Source organism: Saccoglossus kowalevskii, chromosome 10 (genome assembly GCF_978046115.1).
Source record: "Saccoglossus kowalevskii chromosome 10, keSacKowa6.1, whole genome shotgun sequence".
NCBI classification, from domain to species: domain Eukaryota; kingdom Metazoa; phylum Hemichordata; class Enteropneusta; family Harrimaniidae; genus Saccoglossus; species Saccoglossus kowalevskii.
Window position 1 is genome coordinate 25,012,535 of NC_140650.1, and position 27,794 is coordinate 25,040,328.

The following is a 27,794-nucleotide window of genomic DNA, read 5'->3' on the forward strand; positions in this document are numbered from 1 at the left end:
CGCTCCCAATAATCAGAAATTTGAGGATTCGGCCAGAAGCAACACATACACTTCTGTGTAATATCTGCGACCCGAAGAAGTCTCCATGCAGTCAATTGCACACAATCAAGACGGTACTAACTAGCTATTTTTTTCTGCCATGGTCGTTGAGTGTTATCTTAGATGAGATTAATGGAACTCGATCCTATTTAGTTAGTATAGTTAAAACCACGGATATTGCTCGCCGCAGATTGTACGAGTGAGGTCAGAGCAATGCGAAGTCTCGACAGACACAGATAGAGCGGCGTGCTCACTCTTAATGTAGCTTCAACGTCACTGATCCGGGTATTGTACTACCGACTGCTTTATGCGCTGGTGCAATGGCAACTGTCAGCCAATCACAATGTCCGTTGGTGTGCGTAGGGAACACACTCGAATAGTCACGATTCTCTGGTCATCAAATGAAGAGATCACAATGTGTTTACCTGTATGAAGCGAATATCCCTGAACGCCATTATTTATTTGATCAAAATGTGGACTCTTTGGAGATTGTAATCCCCCGCAAACTGATTAAACCCATGTCCGAACAACATTACCCTTCGTACAATAAACTTAATTTAAACCGAGCGTTGTTTACTTTTATTGTTGTTATCACCAAACTCCCCCGTGGATATTTATTTACAATGTATTGTTTGAGATCTGTTTATATTTAAATCATTTTCCATATCTGTCGTTTCTTTTTTTCTGAACGATGACATTGCTTGATTGTTGTTATGTTATTCATTTGTAGCTAGGAATCTATTTGTTTTCGCGTAGTTTTACATGCATTCAAGGTAGTAAAATTTCCATTGGAATAATGATAATACATTACGTCATTGGCAGACTAAATGTATTTAACGCAATTTTAAGCTAGATATATGACTAAAATATATTTTAGACAATTGTTTCTTAGTAGATTGTGTGTATTAATAATTAATTGTATTTGTCTGGGTTTTAATTTTTCGTGGGTGTGATATGTACATTGAAACACAATTTAAGCGGTTGTATGTTTCATCATATCGATAAATGTCTGCCTACGTGACTGGGAAAAATACCCGAGAACGCAAATGTTTTGTTTTTTTATTTTCTATGAGGAGTCTGATTTTTGGGAATGTCTGGTGACCCACATTTGTTTATTTCATTTATTGTACCCATACACCATCCAAAGTATAAACAAAATTCACTTCGTCCAACCCTCTTTAAGAAAATTAACCTCTCGTCTGAAACTTTCAAGAAACGCCCGACAATTTACTGTATTTAGTAAAGGGAACTCAATTCTGTAGCCCGTATTTACACTCGACTTGTTAAAACTTAGTTTGTTGATGTGTATTTAACGGCGTGTGAATAGGATAATATGTCGTGGGATGGAAATTCAAACAGAACAATGTACACCTTCAGCAAACCAAAGGTGGTTGTACTAATATAATCCGTAAAAAAAGAATGGCGTGGTTTAGAAATATACACGGGGGATAACAACACATCTATGCAACAAGTTCACGTTTCATTGTAATGAGGTACGACTTTCACTGGCGGGTGTATGTTTGTTATTACTGTATAAAAGCTTCATCCTTAGCTTGCAATAGCTGTGGCCTCTAGAGCGAACAGAGGAATGTTTCTTTGCTCGGGGAAATCGTTGAAGCGGAAAAAGCACCTTGGTTATGAAAGGGCTTGATATTGGGGTATTCAGCTATCGAAGCTATCTCATTGAATGTGTTCATGTATTTGTGTGTTGGGCCATGGATATGAAGGTATTGTAACGCCCAGAAGTCGTCACCCTTATTTGTTACGCGGTCCTTTGCTTTCTCCCCACATTGTCAACATGACGCTCCCCTGAGATTGCTATCTGCAATGGTTTGCAAAGCTAGTGGATGAGACGATTCGCAGAACAAAACGAAGCGCTCGTTCAGTTTATATTTTTAGTGATCTCGCGGACAATTATATGTTACAGGCAACCACTTCGGCGCATCACACACGCAGGCATAAATGAATATATGGATGGCCCCACGCCGTGTTCAAGTCTGTTGCTACTGACAGAGGGCGCTATGACGGGATGATGGAAATCGGTGTGGAGTTTATTTATACAGTGATATGTTTAGGCATGGTATGAACGAATTTTCAAGGGAAAACAAAAATAGTGAAAAATGAAATTTCAGCCAAATTTCATACAATATTAAAATTGTCCCAGGGAACTGCTTATGCATATTCTAGAGCGCAGGGTTTATAACCCTACACATATTACGCATTAGTTGCACTTGGACGTGTTCTAAACGTGCACTGTCTACGCATATTTTGCGGAGAGACAGCTTTTTGTCCCCATCCTAAAGAAATATATTCCCACTCAACTTGGATAGCCGTGATTTAGGCAAGATGCATGCATGGCCTGAACTTGATGCCACACATCAGGTAAATGGAATAAAGTCGAATGATATTCGTAGTGTAGTATTGAGTCGATACACATGAATAATAAAGAATAGTCTGGAAATGTATTTATTCGATTAGACACAATTACAATATACACATTTCTAGAAAGTTTACATTATCACGTGACTTTTTTTAACTGAACCAATTGAAGTTTTGAATAGAATATTGATTCTGTATGTCTGCGAAATAATGTACTTGCATCGTATCAATTCAGGCGAAGTAGTTTCTGTGTTTCATTTTCATTCATTGTGTATGTATCAAATCGAGTCGTGTCAGTTGTGTGTCAGAGTGTATTCGTCTAGTATCTGACGTGTCTATGTGAAATCCAACATACTCATGGATGGATTATGGATCTTTTTTTTTCATTTTGCGTTCGTGGACGAATATATGATTTCATGTTACGAACTATGGAGGAATGATGAGAAAACAATCTCTGACGTCGTCATCGGAAGACCGTAGGGTTCATATTGAGGGTTTCATACGGTGGTGTACCTCTCGTACCATGGATTGCGAGGATAATTGAATCATTAATCTATTGCTCTTGCATCAAAACCACTTCCTGTAAAGCATAACGCATTATTCTTGCGGACACTTCAATTTTTGTATCTAAATTATTTACTGTACTGAGACCGGACGATAATTAACCACATATATAAGTGTTATTTATTAAATTAAAAGTTTTCCAGAAAAAGAAATCATCTACTCGATATAGGTTCATATATCAACAACAATGTTTAACGGATTATAATATACGGTTATCAATATTTTGGCATTGTGTGGCGTTATTTAGCCAAATGGTCGCCGAAATCTCGTTAAAAGCTCGGGCGCAACGATACGAGATTTTTTGCCCGAGAAATAGTGTTTAATTCTCTTCCGCCATTGCGTCCACTGGTCCAAATACCAGGGTCACAAGGCCAGGGTTACGGTGATTCCATTGCGGTAACGTGGGGCCACTATTTGAGGGTCAACAACACGTCACTTGTCCCTCTCGCACTCAACGAGAACTCGGCGGCCACTCGCGACTAATGTACATATTGCATGTGTGACACGGGTTCTGAAAGTTCATAAAATGGCAGCGTTAAATTCGATATCGAATAGAACGCGATACATTTGAGAGGCCAAAAATGATTGGGAAGATATATCCAAAAAAAAACAGTCTAGGGGAAAATAACATAAAGTGCTGAACGTGAAAGAATATTATAACTTATATTATTTGTAAACGAATGACGCAGTATGTCGTCTACGTGCTTCCACGTAATACATGACGGGCATTCTATGCAGCGCGCTATTCGGGGTTTGAACCATAATAACAACAATGGACTACTCGCAGTGTCATATTGAATTCGGAGTCGATTAAACGCTCCACGTACAGTGTGCCCGCCATATAATATGACGACGTAGTTTCATTAGTTCTATAATAGAAAAAACGGATAACAGATAGCTAGGCTAATAGGTAAGCAACAAATCTTTTTTTATATTCTTAACAATATATACATAGAACATATTGAGAGTTGCCATTGTTAAATGCAAATATTGTTATCTTATATCACATGGCATTAATTTTTACCCTGTTTTGCATTTTCAGCATTATTGACTAACATTCAAATAAAACAACTAATATGTTTATTGATTATTGGCAAATGCTTGATGACTTGGTAAACATAATCTAACTGCGCTCACCGCTATACCTCGTGTTTTGTGTGTTAAATAAAAAAGTTGGTCCGGCGAGCTTATCTTTGTTCGTCTTAAAATTTAGGCGTGGGTAGTAAATACAAGTTGTAGCTGGCTTTTGTATAGATAGAGTAGAGTAAATGCGGAAAAGTGTACGTGCCTTGGACGAGCATACTGTATCAATCGTTGGATCGATTCTCGGTTCAATATGACACTAGTATGAAGAGTTCGTTATTGTTAATATGATATCCCATCAATATGTGTTGATCCGGAACGCTAGCACCTAGTGTGAATTGCTTTACTAGCCACACCCAAATGGCACGTAGGCTATGTGTGAATATGATCTCGCTTATCGATGTACACATAACACTATGTAGATGGGAAAATATTTTTCAGGGTGTCTCATTGCATGTTTTTTCTGGCAGAGAGTTTAGAGGTATGCGCATACCAAGTGAGATGCAGCAAAGTAATCGCTTGAACATCTACATCAGATTTGTTATATATAGTATATGTGTTACAGTCGCCTACTCACATAAACTAACATGACTGAAACGCAGACATTCCCGTTTATTTAAAAGGCCACCAACAGGTCAATACGAGGACATGCTCTGATCACATTCTACATTCGCCCTTAGCTTTTTGAGGCTTTTTCTCCTGTCGAGGTTTGCGAAGGTACGTTTCAGGAAGAAAAATAATTTGTGATGCCAAATCTCGAACAATTATACGCCCCCCTAATAAGTGCATGCTAAAACACAGCAAATTCTCTATATCACCAGAGAGCAACATTAGACTGAATTGTTAGATTTCAAAATATAAATTAAGTTTCCAGTAGGATAGTAAATTGTGCATTCATCTGTATTAATCGTATTATTCTCGTGATGAATTCCACAGCGATGCCGCATATATATCTAATTGATTCGACTGCTGGCTTTTTAAATTGCAAATGCAATATAATATTTGTCAAAATCACCCTTTTCACTCGATCTCAACGCCTTTTTACGAACTACAGAATGTGGGCCGCACGTACTTACGGAAGTTCTTTTAGCGTTTGAAATATAATTTGTCGGGTAATCGACTCGCAAAACAAATACCGGCGATTACTCTGTTATGCATTTAATTTCCTGTCCCATGTAGTGCTTTTCAAAGTTAAGCAACACAGGTTCAACAGGTTGTTCGTAACAAAATAATACTTTATTACAGAAAATATGTGCGCTTTTGCGACTTAAAGGTAAATTATTTATATATCACGACTTTCGCTATTTATAGAAAAATATCACCAATACCATTAGCTGTCCAATTGATAAATTCATCATGATACCGAGAGGGGGAAAGATTTTGATATCAGATGCGGAAGTACGCCCTTGGGGGATAGAAACATAATCACTTACAACCGTAACTGGTCAGCTTTTTTGTCGGGGAAATACTGGTCGTAATTAGAAAATTAATTTCTCAATGTTTTTTTCTTACACGATCTCTGTGATGTTTAGTGTTTTCTTCCGGTTATGACTCGCCTGTGTACATATACAATGTATACAATCAGGTACAACACACAGATATGCGTACGTATCCGCTAATATTTCTATTTCGCATTAAAAACGTTCCGATGTTCAAACATAACTTAGACTAGAGGACTGCGCGGTTTTGTGTTTTTCCCGCGAGATTACTGTACGTCAACATGACTGTAATCAAAAACCTGTGTTAGAATAACACTGTATCCCAGAACTTGTATTTCTGCCTTATATCCGGGAGTCAAATATTTATAAACTCAATAAAGGTCGTATTATATGTCTGCCAATAAGCCGTTGGTAATCGGTCTTTGATTGCATTTGGGCATTGTAGGTCTAGATTACTAGTTCAAACATTAAATATTGGCATTCCTCTCTTCACAGGAACATAAATATGCAAATATGGCAGAACTATTATCTATCGGTGTATATATATATATATATATATATATATATATATATATATATATATATATATATATATATATATATATATATATATATATATATATATATATTCACTTATTTTGAATGTATATATAGTGATTGAGGATGTGTTTGTTTATACAGAAAGATTGCAATATGTTACTGATGTAGTAGTCCCGGTTGAAGTCATGTGGATTCTCATACACTCATCTGGATCTAAACCTTTGCAAATAGCAAAACCGCCTCAGATCCGGGTATTGTGGAATTATTTATAAAGAGCTTGTAAGGAATGGAAAAGTAAAAAAAAAAAACTTACAAATTTACAACCTGTGGGTGCTGCTACCATATTTAATAAAATAAGTTTGAAATATACAGTCACGGTGCTTTTTCAAAAAAATAAATAAAACGAGAAATACAATTTCTCCGGAACCTCAAAACTTCCAATTAAATCAGTTTTATCTACTCCTTGCTTTGATGCAGTACTGTACAAGCGTGGCCACTACGCATGCGTACATAATCCCGTTCGATAACATTCGTAACGAATCTATTAATTCCTCATTGTAATTACGTCATACTTTATTGCAACATCTTATATCACAGTATACTATCAAGGTGAATATTAAATACAGGACATTAAGGAGAAGACTCAATAACAGATATCATAACGGAGGTAACATCGTCATATAAAGGCACAATGAATTATGTTTTACATGTTAAAACAAACGTGCAATCAAATAAATAAACAGAAAATCGGTAAATCGTGGTGATCTAGCAAAGCGTAAAATTTGTCACGCAGCGCTCGTCCGAATTTTGCGTAAACAAACGGCGTATTGCGCACGCGGTATACACGTCGTGTATGAATAAGAACGCAACCTGGCGTATACAATATAATTCGTGTATGAGAGGTTCCGCATGACAAGTGCGTCGTTCTGTGTAATAGCAGCATTCGAGTTAAGATGCGAACATAGACCAATGCGTGGGCGTGACGTCTTCACTATCTCACTAAAATAAGCTCCTCATTAAAGCGTTCCGCACAAATACGGCGAGTTTATTTCGTTTGATGACTGGGTGCATGATTGCATGTCCATTACACGCATATACCTAAATCTATTCGACATTAGCCACTAGCGCAACTAGTGGATATTCTGGTACACCGAAAACCAAAGATGTATATTGCTCAAAATATTCTTTAAACGAACTGAAATACAATACGGATCTGATATATTGGTGTATATAATTATATTTACATAACGGTCCATTTCTAGTCATATACATGTACACGAAAAAAATTGGAACATTGTTATTTATTAAAGTTCTGTTACGGCACTTCATTTCACTGTTCAAAACATTACACTACGTAATCTAAAACAATTCATTATCCCCCTTTTGTTGAATAAAGTAAGCACTGACGTTTATGCTGTTTTGAACAATAGAATTATAAATATGGCAAACTTCACTGTACGTTCACATATTTCGGAGACTGTCACGGATTCTTATTCTTATAAATACCCGACACTGAATTTCTCTCAAGTTCTAGTAATAAGTACACATCACTAAAAAAAATACTTTTAATGACTATATTCAATGCCTCAGCCGAGCGAGTAATGCTCGTTTGAGACTATTCATGGACACGGGTCTCTTTCGTGAACTTCAGTGAACAGTGTTCCGCGTGGCAGGTCTCTATGGCAACCAAGTTTAAGTCGTTGACGGGGAACTAATCTGCTGCAATCGCGGTCTTTTCCCAAATCACTCGGTATCTTCTTGGAGAGTTTGGTAGTCTGTTTGCTTCTGTACAGTATATGATACTGGCATTTTTTCTTCCATGTTCAGAAAAGGCTAAAAGGAGGAAGTAAATGTACGATATGTAAATGTAAAACACGGTTCAAAATAATAATAATAAATAATGTAAATAATTATGTCCTATTTCGTTGTCAGTTGTCAGCTATTTGAAATATAAATACACACCATTCAGCAAGGTGTCTACCGTAAGCGCGTTTGATACTTATTCAATTATTCAAATTTAGCTTACCTGTTTGTCTTCTCTTGCAGGGGGCCTTCGAAGAAAGTAACAGAGAGGACAATATAAAAGATTTACAATAGCTATACCACGAAGAAGCCTGAAAAAAAACATTAAAATATTAAATGTGTTATTTTCGTATACATGGTCTGATGTGAACGTATTATATCGTTAATACGGTTTAAGGTATTAATCGACGACTATAGTGAGTGGGTGCGTTTTCATGGATTAGTATGCTATGCTAATCTTCTCAAGTTCATCAAATATCGAAATATAATCTCCACTGTTTCTTAGTGATGAACAAGGCACGTTGTTTTATCTGATGTATGAGTTAACTGAACCGGACTAGAACAATTTAATGGAAAAAGGTATATTTAATTACGCTGATGTAGTAAAGTTGGAGGGCGCTGCGGCACATTCAGATCTGACATGTCCATCCACTGGTATCCTATGTTGTAAAACGACTAAAATAATCAGTGTACAAAATGGACAATTATTCTAACAAGCCCATTCTAACTTCCGACGTAATGACATCCGACGAAAAAAAAAAACGATATACAAATTTGGTAAAAATATCATATATATTTAATCTCAGATTTTAAAAATGGCAGGTGATTATAATTTATTATATACTACAAATGAAATATCTACAGAGTCGCTATTCAGATATGGCTTAACCAATTCACGTTTGTTAACATTCCAAAAAATAAATTGAAGTATAGGCAACAACGTGTATGTATTAGTGTGAAGTAAAGCCAGAATAGAGAGTGGGCACTATTATAAAAAACGAACAGTAATCTGATTATGGTATCTTGTACTATTTTGCTAGCCTTTCATGTGCTGTTAAGTGGAAATCACCAGGAAACTGACAGCTATTCAGCTAAACCATAATATCTGACACAAACCACTTCGTGGATTTCGTTAAACATTTCTAGGTGTGCGAGGTCGAGATGATGATGCCATGTATGGGTTAAAAGTACTAGATATACGGGTTTCTAATACCGAGTGAATTATATCTATAGCAACATCTCCATTAAACACACAAACGTAATAATAGTATAGTGGGTAATTTGACCATTTTAAATCGAATGAAATCCTTGAATGTACATTTCAATACGAATTGATATCAATTCGCAGTCAACTGATTGGTTCATACAATCATTCCCGCGGTTTTGTGATTTCACTGCCGTGTCACCAGAAATATAGTTTTCAGTGAAACGGCCATGTTTTACGGCCAAGTTTACTCCACAATCTATGTTGGTTGCGCTCAAATTATATATTATTTATATGGAAAAGTTACGAGAGTTTAATTTGGATTCTGGGCGAGGTCAGTATATGGATTCTGGGCGAGGTCAGTATATGAATTCTGGGCGAGGTCAGTATATGGATCCTGAGTGAGGTAAGTATATGGATTCTGGGCGAGGTAAGTATATGGATTCTGGGCGAGGTCAGTATATGGATTCTGGGCAAGGTTAGTTCAAACTTAGTTCATTTTTCAAGTATGTGTGTATATATATATATTTACCAAGCAAAGCCAACAGTCTTCACAATTTCACCACTAAGGGCAGGGCCTGAGGATTTAAACGGTAAAAGCGTCAGAACAAAATCGTGCATATACATATTCAAAGACATAACTGCGGAAATACGAGACTGGGTGTAACCGCAGTATTAATATTACACGTGTAACTGCATCTGCTGGTGCATACATATATCGAATGTAATAGTCCAAACAATAGATTGCAATGATAACGTAGATGTATATATATAATTATGATTATTTTATAGTTTGATACTGAGAACCCAATTTACAAAATAATCTAGTCACTAAAACACAGAAGTCATCCCATTTCAACAATCAATACAATTAACATGCAAAGCCATAATTGTTGTTAAATCGTTTTTAGAACTATTTTAGCAATTATAAGATGGACGAACACTCAATTAATATTTGTATTCAGTGCGCGGGTGACAACATGCCCAACACCGGCAGGGCGTTGTTGCAAACAAGATGAGAAGAAAGACCCACGTCACAGGATCTCGACGAAAGTTATTGATGTACGTGGTTCAAGTTCCAAGCGTCATCTACACTATGTCTGATGAATAATTAATTAGTTCATTCAGTGCTCGCAGCGATGTGTGGGGGTCTGTAGGGTAGATTATCATGGTATCGGCTTACCTAGTGCAAATCCTAGACAAAACGCAACATCAGCTATGGCGTATACACTACCATATACGGATACATGACGCAGGTCAACTAGATAGCCCATGGTTGGCATCATGGAGGAGTCGACCATTCCTGCAATTCGATATTAGACTCTTCCAATAAGTACCGCCCTCTAGCAACTAAGCGCTTGTATGACGTCAAAATGGCGTGGGTGTAAGCAATGTAAATTCAAATTATACAACTTAGTTTGGTTGTCGATCGGTCACTATTTAGAATATTATTTTGTATGACAGACGACCACAGATAAGACCAATGCCTTGGACGTGTCCTTTACACCCAATTACGACACAGAAACTCCGTCTCTAGAGGGCGTGGTTTACAGGAACGGTGCATTATTATGTAGCCATTGTCCACGTGCTTATTTGTTGTTACATTGATTGAACGATTTGCAAAGAAAATGGCATGTGCTGCAGCATGAAGGGACTAGTTATAGTCAGAAAGTACAGGCAGAACTTATATTGTGAGTGTGATTATATTAGATGGGCAATTGTTGTTTCACGTCATTAACACCACCCTTGAAGTATGACGACTGTCATTAAATTAAACGATCGCGTGACTATTACGATATGATAACAATTTATATGCCCAGTATGAATACAATAAATACTGCATTGTGGGAATCAGGCAAGGTACAATTCAAAGATGGGTGGTGTGCGATTCAAATCTGTTTATACTGTCAACTTTGGCAAACGTGTGTTAATGTTACATGCGACTAATAACGCACATCTTTACAACTGACTGTTCGTGCCACTATTAGTAAATAGCTTCGATAATATGTTTGTTAATGGCGCTGTAAATTTATTCTGTCAACACGATTTTATTTTACACGCCAGGTCTAAATGTATAGACGCGCGTGGCAACAACAAAGAAAGCTTACCTATAGCGAATCCCAAGAAGAAGCATGGCGCAATGAGCTCATTGATATTACTGGCAAATGGTATCTGTTGAAGGAAAAAGAAACGCCATTATTTATTCGTTCTTCTTCTATTTTAACAAAAAACATTTCTTTCAACGACACCCATACTTTTTAGCAAGCACCACAGGAACATGTTGAAACAGCACTATTGGAAAGGTGACTAAGTAAACTAATTACGATAGTGTGTGAAATTACATATTCCCAATAAACTCTAATATAATGGTCGCACCCGCTAAAAAATTTGTATCATCCCTATTTCAACAAATACATTTGTAACCATGTGATCATTTCGATTTACTTTGACTTCAGGTTATATAATCACTGTTTTCGAATCGATCTTATTTCCATAGTACATGTGAAGCTTATACAGTTCTAGGCACATTATTTCATTATCTCGGTTCTTTTTAATTGCACGGGTAGTTTTTTTACTTTTTCCCCCATAGGGTCTTATGTATTGAATTTGTATTTCACATACAGTAAAATTACGTAAATTTCACACATTTGGTTTGTTATCACGATTTAATTTTATATAGGTCTTTGCATATCAATGAGCAATTTATTCGCAAAATAAAAAAAATTCCAAAGACTTTCATGAAACTGTATTGAGCAACCCAACCACATTCATCATTATATTCACTACTTATCTAAAATATATAGTATAATTTACATATCAATGAATTTGTCATTATAAATCTATACATTTATTGAAGCGACAGTAAAGTCGAAAATATGTTATATTGGGAGAGAGTGTCACAACAATGATGCAGACTAATTTACCAGCTTTCTTACAACCTGTTACTTGTACAGACAATCATGTCCATCTGTGAGAATTCACGTTTCTTACAACCTGTTACTTGTACAAACAATCATGTCCATCTGTAAGAATTCAGGTTCCTTCCAACCTGTTACTTGTACAGACAATCATGTCCATCTGTAGGAATTCAGGTTCCTAACAACCTGTTACTTGTACAGACAATCATGTCCATCTGTAAGAATTCAGGTTCCTCACAACCTGTTACTTGTACAGACAATCATGTCCATCTGTAAGAATTCAGGTTCCTTACAACTTGTTACTTGTACAGACAATCATGTCCATCTGTGAGAATTAAGGTTCCTTACAACCTGTTTCTTGTACAGACAATCATGTCCATCTGTAAGAATTCAGGTTCCTTACAACTTGTTACTTGTACAGACAATCATGTCCATCTGTGAGAATTAAGGTTCCTTACAACCTATTACTTGTACAGACAATCATGTCCATCTGTAATGAATTCAGGTTCCTTACAACTTGTTACTTGTACAGACAATCATGTCCATCTGTAAGAATTCAGGTTCCTCACAACCTGTTACTTGTACAGACAATCATGTCCATCTGTAAGAATTCAGGTTCTTTACAACTTGTTACTTGTACAGACAATCATGTCCATCTGTAAGAATTCAGGTTCCTTACAACCTGTTACTTGTATAGACAATCATGTTCATCTGTGAGATTTCAGGTTCCTTACAACCTGTTACTTGTACAGACAATCATGTCCATCTGTAAGAATTCAGGTTCCTTACAACCTGTTACTTGTACGGACAATAATGTCCATCTGTAAGAATTCAGGCTCCTTACAACCTGTTACTTGTACAGACAATCATGTCCATCTGTGAGAATTAATTTTTCTTACAACCTGTTCCTTGTACAGACAATCATGTCCATCTGTGAGAATTCAGGTTCCTTACAACCTGTTACTTGTACAAACAATCATGTCCATCTGTAAGAATTAATTTTTCTTACAACCTGTTACTTGTACAGACAATCATGTCTATCTGTGAGAATTCAGGTTCCTTACAACATGTTACTTGTACAGACAATCATGTCCATCTGTAAGAATTCAGGTTCCTCACAACCTGTTACTTGTACAGACAATTATGTCCATCTGTAGGAATTCAGGTTCCTTACAACCTGTTACTTGTACAGACAATTATGTCCATCTGTAAGAATTCAGATTCCTCACAACATGTTACTTGTACAAACAATCATGTCCATCTGTAAGAATTCAGGTTCCTTACAACCTGTTACTTGTACAGACAATCATGTCCATCTGTGAGAATTCAGGTTCCTTACAACCTGTTACTTGTACAGACAATCATGTACATCTGTAAGAATTCAGGTTCCTTACATCCTGTTACTTGTATAGATAATCATGTCCATCTGTAAGAATTCAGGTTCCTTATAACCTATTACTTGTATAGACAATCATGTTCATCTGTGAGATTTCAGGTTCCTTACAAGCTGTTACTTGTACAGACAATCATGTTCATCTGTAAGAATCCAGGTTCCTTACAACCTGTTACTTGTACAGACAATCATGTCCATCTGTGAGAATTCAGGTTCCTTACAACCTGTTACTTGTACAGACAATCATGTCCATCTGTAAGAATTCAGGTTCCTTACAACATATTACTTGTACAGACAATCATGTCCATCTGTAAGAATTCAGGTTCCTTGCAACCTATTACTTGTACAAACAATCATGTCCATCTGTAAGAATTCAGGTTCCTTACAACCTATTACTTATACAGACAATCATGTCCATCTGTGAGAATTCAGGTTCATTACAACCTGTTACTTGTACAGACAATCATGTCCATCTGTAAGAATTCAGGTTCCTTACAACTTGTTATTTTACAGACAATCATGTCCATGTGTAAGAATTCAGGTTCCTTACAACCTATTACTTGTACAGACAATCATGTCCATCTGTGAGAATTCAGGTTCCTCATAACCTGTTACTTGTACAAACAATCATGTCCATCTGTAAGAATTCAGGTTCCTCACAACCTGTTACTTGTACAGACAATTATGTCCATCTGTAGGAATTCAGGTTCCTTACAACCTGTTACTTGTACAGTAAAGTATGTCAATCTGTGGGAATTCAGGTTCTTTACAACCTGTTACTTGTACAGACAATCATGTCCATCTGTAAGAATTCAGGTTCCTTGCAACCTGTCACTTGTACAGACAATCATGTCCATCTGTGAGAATTCAGGTTCCTTACAACCTGTTACTTGTACAGACAATCATGTCCATCTGTAAGAATTCAGGTTCCTTACATCCTGTTGCTTGTATAGATAATCATGTCCATCTGTAAGAATTCAGGTTTCTTACAACCTGTTACTTGTATAGACAATCATGTTCATCTGTGAGATTTCAGGTTCCTTACAACCTGTTACTTGTACAGACAATCATATTCATCTGTAAGAATTCAGGTTCCTTACAACCTGTTACTTGTACAGACAATCATGTCCATCTGTAAGAATTCAGGTTCCTCACAACTTGTTACTTGTACATATACTCATGTCCATCTGTAAGAATTCGGGTTCCTTACAACCTGTTACTTGTACAGACAATCATGTCCATCTGTAAGAATTCAGGTTCTTTACAACCTGTTACTTGTACAGACAATCATGTCCATCTGTAAGAATTCAGGTTCCTTACAACCTATTACTTGTACAGACAATCATGTCGATCTGTGAGAATTCACGTTCCTTACAACCTATTACTTGTACAGACAATCATGTCCATCTGTGAGAATTCAGGTTCCTTACAACCTGTTACTTGTACAGACAATCATGTCCATCTGTAAGAATTCAGGTTCCTTACATTTGTTACTTGTACAGACAATCATGTTCATCTGTAAGAATTCAGGTTCCTTACAACCTGTTACTTGTACAGACAATCATGTCCATCTGTCAGAATTCAGGTTCTCTACAACCTGTTACTTATACAGACAATCATTTTTATCTGTAAGAATTTAGGTTCCTTACTACCTATCACTTGTACAGACAATCATGTCCATCTGTAAGAATTCAGGTTCCTTACAACCTATTACTTGTATAGACAATCATGTCCATCTGTGAGAATTCAGGTTCCTTACAACCTATTACTTGTATAGACAATCATGTCCATCTGTGAGAATTCAGGTTCCTTACAACCTGTTACTTGTACAGACAATCATGTTCATCTGTAAGAATTCAGGTTCCTTACATCATGTTACTTGTATAGATAATCATGTCCATGTGTAAGAATTCAGGTTCCTTACAACCTATTACTTGTACAGACAATCATGTCCATCTGTGAGAATTCAGGTTCCTCACAACCTGTTACTTGTACAAACAATCATGTCCATCTGTAAGAATTCAGGTTCCTCACAACCTGTTACTTGTACAGACAATTATGTCCATCTGTAGGAATTCAGGTTCCTTACAACCTGTTACTTGTACAGTAAAGTATGTCAATCTGTGGGAATTCAGGTGCTTTACAACCTGTTACTTGTACAGACAATCATGTCCATCTGTAAGAATTCAGGTTCCTTGCAACCTGTCACTTGTACAGACAATCATGTCCATCTGTGAGAATTCAGGTTCCTTACAACCTGTTACTTGTACAGACAATCATGTCCATCTGTAAGAATTCAGGTTCCTTACATCCTGTTACTTGTATAGATAATCATGTCCATCTGTAAGAATTCAGGTTTCTTACAACCTGTTACTTGTATAGACAATCATGTTCATCTGTGAGATTTCAGGTTCCTTACAACCTGTTACTTGTACAGACAATCATATTCATCTGTAAGAATTCAGGTTCCTTACAACCTGTTACTTGTACAAACAATCATGTCCATCTGTAAGAATTCAGGTTCCTTACAACCTGTTACTTGTACAGACAATCATATTCATCTATAAGATGTCAGGTTCCTCACAACTTGTTACTTGTACATATACTCATGTCCATCTGTAAGAATTCGGGTTCCTTACAACCTGTTACTTGTACAGACAATCATGTCCATCTGTGAGAATTCAGGTTCTTTACAACCTGTTACTTGTACAGACAATCATGTCCATCTGTAAGAATTCAGGTTCCTTACAACCTATTACTTGTACAGACAATCATGTCGATCTGTGAGAATTCACGTTCCTTACAACCTATTACTTGTACAGATAATCATGTCCATCTGTGAGAATTCAGGTTCCTTACAACCTGTTACTTGTACAGACAATCATGTCGATCTGTAAGAATTCAGGTTCCTTACATTTGTTACTTGTACAGACAATCATGTTCATCTGTAAGAATTCAGGTTCCTTACAACCTGTTATTTGTACAGACAATCATGTCCATCTGTCAGAATTCAGGTTCTCTACAACCTGTTACTTATACAGACAATCATGTTTATCTGTAAGAATTCAGGTTCCTTACAACCTGTTACTTGTACAGACAATCATGTCCATCTGTAAGAATTCAGGTTCCTTACAACATGTTACTTGTACAGACAATCATGTCCATCTGTGAGAATTCAGGTTCCTTACAACCTGTTACTTGTACAGACAATCATGTCCATCTGTGAGAATTCAGGTTCCTTACAACCTATTACTTGTATAGACAATCATGTCCATCTGTGAGAATTCAGGTTCCTTACAACCTGTTACTTGTACAGACAATCATGTTCATTTGTAAGTATTCAGGTTCCTTACATCCTTTTACTTGTATAGATAATCATGTCCATCTGTAAGAATTCAGGTTCCTTACAACCTGTTACTTGTATAGACAATCATGTTCATCTGTGAGATTTCAGGTTCCTCACAACCTGTTACTTGTACAGACAATCATGTTCATCTGTAAGTATTCAGGTTCCTTACAACCAGTTACTTGTACAGACAATCATGTCCATTTGTAAGAATTCAGGTTCCTTAAAACCTGTTAATTGTACAGGCAATCATATCCATCTGTAAGAATTCACGTTCCTTATATGGATAGTATGTTACTTATATGGATAATCTAGTCATTCTACAAGATATTAGACTAATTAAAAGAACCAACTCTCTCTAAAGCTGCAACTATATGTATATGAATCTTTGGGGGAAATAACTCATGGGAAACGTAATGCTATATGTGAGATAGTACTACAAGTGTGATTCGAACTGGTCACCACTTCACCTTGCTGCATGTTTTTGCGTGGCTTCTACTTGGCCACCAGGTATCCCCCAAAAAAGATGCTTAATAACCAAGCTTATTTTACATTGAGAACGTGCAAACCTAGTAATAGTGTGAATATGAATTCTTGTTTTTGGCATCATTCTACTCATTCTTGATACCAACTCTGTCGCCAAATAACCTAAAGCAGAGATCTGATAGTATAAGCTAGATGGATAATATGAACTGCTTTACTTACCCAAGCCATGCAAATGCCCGTTATACTCATTCCTATTAATGAACACAGCCACCTGTAATGAATTCAGAGCGTAAAGTAATTTCCTGGTATTCACAGTAATCTCCTTATAATGCGGACACGGTAAATGCGCATCTACGTAAAAGGTATATACCCTATGGCTGCTAATATTCGGAAGTAGGCTTTTATACTAGCAAAGACTTTTACGCTTTTGCCACTAGGTTTGTTTGTAGGAATTTAATTAGAGAATTCGAAAAAAAAAACAGAAATGGGCGAATTCTGCTATTGTTTTCTGTTTAGTTTTTTTAACGAACGAGCCAAATGACTAATAGTTAAACACGTGTTCTGATCAATATATTTATCCATATGTATTATCCATTATGTGTAAGTCTGTTCCTAATTGACAGGATGTTGTGTATTCAAAGATTGGGTTCTTTATATACGAGATTCCGATATGTAATAATAATTGAAACATAGAGACCGAATGTAAAATGTAAGTGTACAGCCGTTTTTTTATTCACAGGGTACTATTACATGCACAGCAAGATGGTGAAATTATCTGTCCACAGATGAAATAAATTACGATAAATGGAGCATTTCCATGATTACAGTGATTTATATTTAAATTATAACGTTTTGGTAAATGCTCAGCTTTAATATGGTTGTATTACACAATAGAAAGCGAGTACACTGAAGTTCATACAACGTATATTAATGTCTTGTTAACTTGTTGTTGCGTTGAGCAACTTCTGAATCGAAAACTGAATGTCATTTATTGTTAATTGTTGTAAAATCTGTTATATTAGCATTTCTGATTAGTTAAGAATTTTGACCTATACGCTTTCTAGCGACGAGGCATTTTTGTGACGTCAAAATGGTGTACATGGGTATAAGCAATATCGTTTAAAGAGTCGTGGCCATCACATATAGCGAGTTCGAATTTCACGTACAAAAACAATTGTATTTTATTGGCGTTGTGTACGTCGCTCTGAATCCCTTATCGAACGGGACGCAGCGCGATGGACGCCGCCCTTTGAATGGACGACCCTGTTTGATTTGAATGGCATTTAGAAAATAATGAATCTCTATTAGAAGTATTTTTCTTTATTAATAGACGCCAACAACGACTCTTACGTCACATAATTATTTTGGCGCTAGAGGGCGCATCAATTTAGATGGTCGTCATATTATACTATGTGCGTCGGTTTCCATTTAGTAAGGAAATTTTAAGTGAAGTATACAAAAACCATTTGCCACGAGAAATGATATCTCTTTATGGAGTTACACGATTCAATAATTCTGTTTCGAATTACCTGAAACTTGACACCGCGAGTGGTGCCTGCGACAAAATGGATTTAACTCAAATTATCTATTACCATATAAGGATATTTTAGTGGAGCAACTGACACATTGCTGTTTAATTGGTACGAAAGCAACTGAATGACTTCACAGATTGCGTTTCGATATTTGTTGAAAGCTTTTCAGAGTGAAAACTAACAGGACAGTTATTCACAGGAGACGTCTTGATGTGCGAATCGGTGAACGCCTAGTAGTATTGTATGACTTATATTGCCACAGACTCGGGATAAACCCCACATTATGTGCATCACATTGACAAATTCCAACGAAAACCACGACACCTTAGCCATTGCGAATATGGCCAACAGCTTACTGCTACATTATTTTGTATTAATGAAAATAATAACATTGTAAATATATATTATAATAAGTAAGTATTCCATAACTTTGACACCATTGCAGAGAATATCAGAGTAGTGTGGCGACTGAATTATTTTGTAAAATCAACATATTCAAGGAAAAAAACAGAATAACTTGCGTTTAGCAAATGATATAATAAATACGATATTGTGTACATGCCGAAGTAGCCAGGTATCGTGGTTATCGTTGGATCGCGCAAAACATACCGTAAAGCAAACCTCACGCTGTGGAAGTAGTGACGAAAGATTATAAATTGCGTTAAGTTAATTCGCGCATTAGACAATTGCAGGAGGCAGTTTTCGCACTGCCTCCTACTTGACAGCGGTAACATAAGTAGGGTGTGGTGCTTTAGCTATCGAGTAAACAAGAGTAGTAAGAAATGGCATGCATTAAAGAGGCAGAGACATTACCTTCCCAGTTTAGATGCTAGATAACCAAAGACGTAAGTGCCTAACGTATAACCTATACTTGGTGCCAACCAAATAGAACCTAGAGAAGATATGTGCAAGTGCCGATTATGTAAATAAATAAATAAATAAATAATACAATCTACTTTAAAAAAATATATGGCGTTAATCGCTAGTAGCAGGTGCCAGCTTTAATAGAGAGAGAAAGAGAGTGCTCAACGTTAGCTGAAGAAGAAGAAGACACGTTAATTGAGAGTGAATAAGTATAACCGTGTTTTCTGCTGTGTGTAGTGCTTTGAAGGTTAGAGTAGATATAGAAGATGAGACGCTTGGTGTTATGAAACAATAAGTGCTGCAGTTTGTAATGCGCTAAGGTTCCGTGTTGGGGTAGTGACTCATCGTGAATGCCTGGTGACACACGAGTTACGTAAAACTAAGCAGGAATCTATTCCAACACCGGAGGCGTCTTGTGAGCTGAGTATCACGAACAGATTCTATCTGCGTGAGCGTGGGTGTTCAGCGCTGTGAGGCGTTTGCGACGTACGTGCCGTGAGAAGCATGACTGTGTAATGAGGTAAATATGTCGTGTTATTAACGGTGTATACCTTCCCATACGGTGACCGAGTGGACCAAATATGTTAGTACTAATCAGGTAGGAGACGCTAGCTGGAAGAAACGCTGCCCCTGTTAACACAATGATAAATCACCGAGAACGTTAGTAAGTGCAAAAGTTGTAATATGACCGGTGTCTCCATTGTACTAAGGAGATAAATGTCGCGAGGGACACTCGGGAATATAAAGTTGACTTATATTTCTGGACAATACTTTTTTTGTACAAAATAGTCTCAACAATAGGTATACATTATATTTGTTAGGGTCAAATACAATCCCAAATTACATCCTCGAGCAACCATATACAGTAAAGTAAATAGTATAACGTTGCATTCATTGTATAGCTGTTCATTTCAATCCGGGTTCCTGTGAATATGACAGCCAGGGGCAAGTTCGTATCTCCCGAGTATCCGTCACGACATTTCATTAGATAGTGAGTCTGCGGGTGGATATAGCAATATTGAACGATGCACGGAGTTTCTAAATTAAATAACAATGCTTTGTCGGTGTATACGCACTCCCATAAATTCTTTTTGTACGTTAAACCATTGACCGTATAGATGAAATTAGGTTACACGAAATATCCCTGTTCCGGCTACTACACCATGGAGTAATAAAGATTCTTTGTATTCTGATTATTACTACTGTAACAGATTTAATTATTTCTAGTCAGGCTTGTGCCAAAATAAACATGGATTTCCTTTGAAGTTTGCAACGGTTATATATCTTTCTTCTATACAGTATATGATTAAACGTAGTAGAAATAATGCAGTTTTGAGATATGTATCCGTATGTTGGTATCAGACGATATATGTCTAGCGATGGTTATTCGAAATGAAAACAGAATATGTTTGTGAGCGAATTACGGTTACAATAAAACCTACAAGAGTTATATAAATATAACTGTTAATAACAGTAAGAGATTTTTCTTAAAATCGACGTCAGACCCTGCTTCTAAAATTGTTACAAATGCGAGAATTTTGAAAATATACGTGACCACGTAGTTGGCTTTATCGTGCACTGTATGGTATGAGGTATGAGTACACAGACTGCACTTTCCGGAATCGATCCAAGGTCATTGAGAGGTTTTCGGGTAACCACTCTGCATACATACCACATTTATCAGCCAATTCAACGATGCATAAATAATGAACAGGGACTGGTAATACCTCGCTAAATGTTGGAGGTTTGACTCTTACTAATACAGTATTTATAAAGGTGCGTTCGGTGAGAGTAAAGTTTGTGTCCCGAAGTGTTAATACACATGATCTGTTGATACACGGGTGTTATTATCGCTAAATACCCTAGATTACGAGAATGATGAATGCGGGCAACTTTAACGCTACGATAAACAGATTAATTGGGAACAGAGCTGAAGGTGATAGAAATAATAGGTCAAACGAGGTACGATGTTAGGCAAGATTCCAATTGGGCAAGTGACCGTCTTTTCTTCTTATAACTTGGCGCCGGCTCGGGAGAATACGTACGCTATTGTATTATTCATAGCTAGCTATCTTGCCAGAAAATTATCTTCATTTTCTCTGGTGACAACACACATCCGGCGTTGCCATGGTAGTATATTGTCAAAGCGATCTGCATTATTTACTACTCTCTGAATGTTGAATCGTAGAGTCTAAGCTGACACATTCAGGCCGCCATCACCCGGATGTCACGTGAGGATTCATAGGCACTATGTGCAATCCAAACAAAGTACAACTCGAAATTAATATGTTTTAAATGTCAAATCTATATAATAAACCATGTGCAAATTATTCTGCATTTCGATGTAATGAAAATGCCGTAGACCATAACGTTTTAAAGATAATTTGAATAAAACTGCAATTTCCCATATAGTGGTAGCTATCACGTACGCTCTAGGTTGCTCTGGGATATTTAGATGGGGGTACTCGACTAGCACGAGGGGATGCAATAACTAATCACTTGTGATAAAATTAATACAGCAGCTTTTGAAATAAGGTATAAAAATAAAAATCTCCGAATTGAAAAAGTGCGAGAGGGATAATGAAAGCTGTGACGCCGTATAAGGATCTTAAGACGCACACTGGGGAAACTGGGACGGGTGAAATGTCTCGAATATATCATACGGTCACCGTAACATTATCTTTTTCCATCACACACAATGTGAATTTCACTTTGTTAGAGATAATACTTCGACGGGCAATGCGTTACTATAGTGACAAATTGCGATCGTACCTAGTTGCCATTTTTCTGTTTCCATGGTTTCCATCATCCATAAAGGCATGGACGGCTCCAGTAGTGCTATCGCCATATTTGCAAATGTTATAGAACCTATCAAAAAAAATAAGAAAAACGGGTTACATTAATGTAGAACTATGGTTAAGAGCGTGTCGCGTTCAATTCACACCGACGTTGTCAGCTCACGGTCATCGGAATTAAATGAAATTGAAGCAAAAGCGATTTTTTGTCACTGTGATATAAGCTAATATTTAGCGCAGTCGCTTCCAGCAATGCGATTCTAGCTTAATAGCACTTTCATGTTTTCAATGTCACTTCAAGAGAGAATGAAATTTAATTATGAACGGAAGTTATCCAGAAACACGGAATTTTATTCATTTTGTATGTGAGCGTACAGTTCATATTACACAAGAGTGGCATTTAGTGTGTCCTATAGGAGACGTTCTCACTACATTGTTTCCGCATTGGTTTCTATTAACTCATTGCTAGGCAACGTTTACTATAATCCCATGTGGCAAAGACAGATTAGCGCCCGTTTTTTGTGTGTTTTGCATATGTCAAATTTCGTATGATTTATTCATAATTTTATAAATATAAATATCACCTTTTCATAGCGTACCCACAACTGACGTCGCAAGGGAATCCCATTTGCACGACCATGGACCGGTATATTTCACACAATGTACCGCAGTGTTCGGTGGCATATGTAAGCGTGCACCCGCTGGTATTAAGCCTACGGGCTAAGGTCAACTTATGAACTAAAACATCAACATTTCAATCATCAGTCAGGGTGTTACTGAAAAATGCCACCAAAATCACGAATCGTATTAACCTTCCACCGATGTACTTCCAGAGATTCCAATTTGATCGGATATATATTTGAAATAAAAGTGGCTCTGTTCCAAGGCACGAAGCACAAGCATATGTATCAGTTGCGATGTGTTAAAGGCGAACCGAACCATGTCTGTCTTACAGCATCAACTAAAAAGCTCACACCAAGTTAGCCGATCTAACTTCAACTCTCCTACACTCAGTGAAGCATTGTTGTATGATGAATAAATAGGAAACAAAAAACAAACAAACAGACAATAAATAAATAAATTTAAATCAACTTGTTTAATTATTGTCACGTATTTAAATTTTTTGAACTAATGGTAATTTACATATTTTTTTTCAAACCCAAGACTGCGATCATTAGTTAGTACAGATTCAATTGGAGTTGCCCTTAAAAAAGTAATATGGACGTGAACATGTATATTTGTAATAGTGTTGTTCGATAGTTCATTCTGTATATTAAATCGAATCATGCAGGACACACGCCAGTATTTGCTGAGTAAAAAAAACATTAATACGCATGTGTGGTGCTTACGATTGTACGTACCAAAAAAACCAGTGCACATGCGTATTCGAGAATTTCATTACGTCATTGAACAAGAACTCTAATGTGTGCTACAAGAACGGCGTTTTTAAGTCATGATAAATCAATGTATTCCTCAAAATACAGTATCTAACAATATTAAAAAATACATGTTCTCCACCATATTGCATCTTTAACATATATGTAAATGATATTAAAATGCTAAATTGTCCGTGTGGTCACGTTAATATATCGTGTAGCTTAGTAGGCCGCATGATGTCATCAGTCAAGGTCTTGCCACCCATCCCCTTATTGACAATACTAAACAAGCATCGTGTGTATTGTTGGAGGGACACTGTCAGATTCAATGACATGATAAGAAAAAAATGATGCCTTATATAATATATATATATATATATATCGTAGATTTGTTAAAAGCACCAAATAACTAACTAGTTATAAATAGTGTTCATCTGCACCACCATTTTCTCGTGAACAGGATGATGGTCAGAATTGAAAACAAAAATAGTAACACTTCTCCAAATGTATTACAACAATCAATTAATGGTAGTTTACTATGACGTACTTGGGTATATGTTCATTACGCTCAGACGTAACATCGTAAATTTCTTCTACGATGCGAAACACGGAATATTAACATATGACTACTCTTAAAGGACGTGAATTGGTATACACATTTATCTCACGTAAAATAACATATTTTAAAATGCATGATGTTCTAAGAATGCGAACACAACCGTGACGAAACTCAAAATATGACAACGTATTCATAAAACAGTGCACTCTCAATGAAACCTTAAATATTCATTCTAAAAAAACGAATTCAAAAGAAATTTTCATTAATAGACGCTATATACTCACTGATAATATATTTTGTTTGAAGTAATAAAAATTCACACAAAATATTCAATTATTTTTCAAGTCACGTTTTATCGCATTTCTCAGCGAAATGTCGTGACGAGGGAATACGCTTGCAACACAGAATAACCTTCAACGGTCGACGTGTCAGATAGGTTTATATTACTGAAATAACGATTCAAGAATACTGACGGTCTCCGATCGAAACCATGTTCCGGTGTGCGCATGCGTCATAATCACTACCCCCGGGCGAGCACAGCGAAAATATGCAGGCAAAGAATTGAATTCTTATGAACCTGAACCATCCAAAGCTAATCCATATAACTAGTTGCAAATCGCTGAAAACTAAATCAACACTGGGGTATCGAGGCACTTTGACGTGTCATGGGTCAACACTATGAGTACAAATTAGGTACACCTCTCGCAAAACTGGTGAAAACCACGAAGAATGCCTATGATGACAACAAGAAGTTAAAAAGTTATTTACAAAAAAAGGAGAGGAGATATAACTATCCCATATCCACTGAATACAGTGGACACGCATGTAACATGTAGAATGTGGGCCGTATTTCAAAATAAGCCATGCAATATGACATGAACATATTTTGTTTTTTATGAACATGAACATAGTTTTTTTTCCTTACACGTGCAAAGCCCAATCATTTTGGCTGTTTCTGTCAATATTATGGTGTGCGTGTAACACTGCCCTCAAGCGTTGTAAACGTGCATGCCCGTCATATTCGAAACACTGTACAATCATGGAGTACATGTACAACCCAATCAACAATGACTTCCCTAAAGGTGGCTGTATTAAAAACACCCAAGTAACACTCACAGTAAATGGCCTGGAATCTAAGAGTAATTTTTTTCAGAATTTGTTACAAAAACAAAGGAATTAGAAAATGTCTCGTGAGAAATAAAAATAAAACCATAGGCTAATACATGTCATCTGATCCGTTTGGAGACCTTTTATACTCTTCCCTAAAAACAAACTATTTAATCATTTTTCGAAGGACGCTTCCGCTGTATGTTAATCCAAAAAGTGATTGCAGTTCAAGCCCGGAACTAGAATTATATATTATTCATACCACGGGTTATGATATAAACTCTCACGTGACATTAAACGATCCAATCACCTCACATAGTTGTTGGAACATATGAAGGAGATTAAAATTACGGATCATAGGTTAATCATGAGTTCTTCATCGGCTGAATTCCCGATCAGAGTTGATTAAAGTCATAAAGTATTAATACCACGCGCGACCCGATGTTATAAGTTCAGCAAGAATTAACACAGTTCGCCCTGGGTGCCATCAGCGAAACTGCATCATCGATGTCGTAAATGTATGGGTGCCTGTGGACAATATATGCGATGATGCAAATCGACTTACCCGCAGCTATGAGAATATATGGGTCTTTTATTAGAGTCAGTAGAGGTGTTCCTTCCATTTGAACCTCCTTGCCCACGCCGGGTTTTAATACTAATAACTGCAACACTGGGAATAGATGAAACATAAATTTGTATACTAGTATACAATGTGCATAATTTCGTATTATTTATTGTTGGAACAGTATCATCGTGTATGTATTTTGTTCAGTGTCGCGTTCATAGTTTCTGTCTTACACGTCGTGAAATGACAATAACATCGTGTTATTACATTTCAAATGAAGATATTAATGTAACTATCTGTCTAATTTACGTAAATTCACGTTGACAATATGATTTTAGCGACCAAGAAGTCAATACCGGAACAAGGTGAATACGATACATGAAAACGCGTTCTCCATGGAACGTGTTTCCTTTTTTAAGGTTTCAAAATAAAATGCAACGCGCCTTCTACGGTGAAAAGAATATTCTACTACTAATTAACAAAACATTTGGATAAGTGACGTCATATAAATATATATATATTTAAATTTAGGTTTGACTCACGTGATATTTTTGAACATTAACAGAATCAGAATGAACGTGTAATAGTTCAGGGAAAGTTAGTGACGCAATCATGTTCAAATGAAACAAAACGTACTGATACACGTGACTAGACTACATGTTTGCCACTTACACGGTTCTGATACGACGTGACCAGAACAATGAATCAAGCTCAGTAAATATATCATTAAGAAAATAAACTATCACACTTACATCCATCTCCCAGGGCTAGAGCTGCTAAAATGTAGAACGGTGCTTCTTTCCCTAAAAACTGGTAAACTACGCCTCCGAATGGGGGTCCAACTGCGAGACAGGAAGATCGCAATGTAAGAACACATACAGCGCCCACTAACGTCGGCAAATCTACTTTTCTCCTACTTTCGTCTACAACGAATACATACTATGAAGGGCTGTTATAATTTGGGGGACGCACAAATAATGAAAAAATCTAAAAACAAAGAATCCTACTCTATAACATCATTCAAGTTGTATTCTTGACATCACGTCATAGACAGTATTTGAGACCAATCACTGTGTGATGTCCACATTTAACTACGTGTCATTCCGTTAAAATGTATACAACAATTTTGTTATTTTCAAATACGTACTCAGAACTCCCAGTGCAAGGCCTCCCAATGCTATGCCCATAGCATTACCCCGTTCTTCATCATCCGGGTACCTTTCAGCTAACATCCCCATCCCTAATATGAAGAGACTGTAACAGTTAAAGTAGGCTGTGGTAGTGATAGCCACTACACCATTCTATAAGTTAGGTGTTCGGTGATTCGCTGCATTTATCAGCGATCTATGTACGCTTCCGTGTACGTCGCACACGGATATCATTATATGAAGACGTCATCCTATTTATTATTTAGTTTTAATGATATATTCGTACGAGTGATGGTAAATTTTAAAATAGCACGCTGAAGATCGCTAATACTAATATGTCGTACTCGTACGTGACATATTAATGATGGGCGCCCTCACCGATTGAAAAGAAAAATAATTTCGTTTTTATTTTATTTTGTTATTTTTACTATTTTTGCCAGTTATATTGAGCAGTCAAATGCCACCCGTGTCATGTAATTAGCATTATCGGGCTAACCAAAATGCAATTAAAACGCATAATGATTACAATAAATTCAAGTTGATATTCGCATTTACCTAAACGTTACACTTTACTTTACATTTCTTAATTTTCAATATTGAAGACTTTGAGCGTGCTGATGTTATTACCAATAAAATACCCCTTCCCCTCGCGAT

At 36.7% G+C, this 27,794-nt stretch overlaps 2 protein-coding genes across 4 annotated transcripts in view; one reads left to right on the plus strand and one right to left on the minus strand.

The window, feature by feature from the left end:
* Positions 1-6,599: 6,599 nt before the first annotated feature.
* The window catches only part of LOC100367975 (synaptic vesicular amine transporter), a 40,491-nt gene continuing 19,296 nt past the window's right edge, over positions 6,600-27,794 (minus strand). For 2 of the 3 annotated variants that reach the window (XM_006815404.3, XM_085504416.1), the window contains exons 6-16: positions 27,140-27,232; positions 26,745-26,834; positions 25,993-26,097; positions 22,363-22,458; positions 20,142-20,220; positions 17,414-17,465; positions 11,160-11,223; positions 10,235-10,354; positions 9,584-9,629; positions 8,071-8,158; positions 6,600-7,877 (exon numbers count right to left, since the gene is read on the minus strand). In XM_006815404.3, the coding sequence (XP_006815467.1) occupies positions 7,788-7,877; positions 8,071-8,158; positions 9,584-9,629; positions 10,235-10,354; positions 11,160-11,223; positions 17,414-17,465; positions 20,142-20,220; positions 22,363-22,458; positions 25,993-26,097; positions 26,745-26,834; positions 27,140-27,232 (923 nt within the window). In that variant the 3' untranslated portion in view covers positions 6,600-7,787. Of the gene's footprint in view, positions 7,878-8,070; positions 8,159-9,583; positions 9,630-10,234; positions 10,355-11,159; positions 11,224-17,413; positions 17,466-19,539; positions 19,619-20,141; positions 20,221-22,362; positions 22,459-25,992; positions 26,098-26,744; positions 26,835-27,139; positions 27,233-27,794 lie in introns of all 3 variants that reach the window. The other variant, XM_085504417.1, reaches the window with a different exon arrangement.
* LOC144350255 (uncharacterized) overlaps positions 20,034-27,794 on the plus strand; it is a 40,336-nt gene continuing 32,575 nt past the window's right edge. Inside the window, exon 1 of the mRNA XM_078008503.2 lies at positions 20,034-20,110. The gene's annotated coding sequence lies outside the window, so the exon portion shown is untranslated. The remainder of the gene's footprint in view (positions 20,111-27,794) is intronic.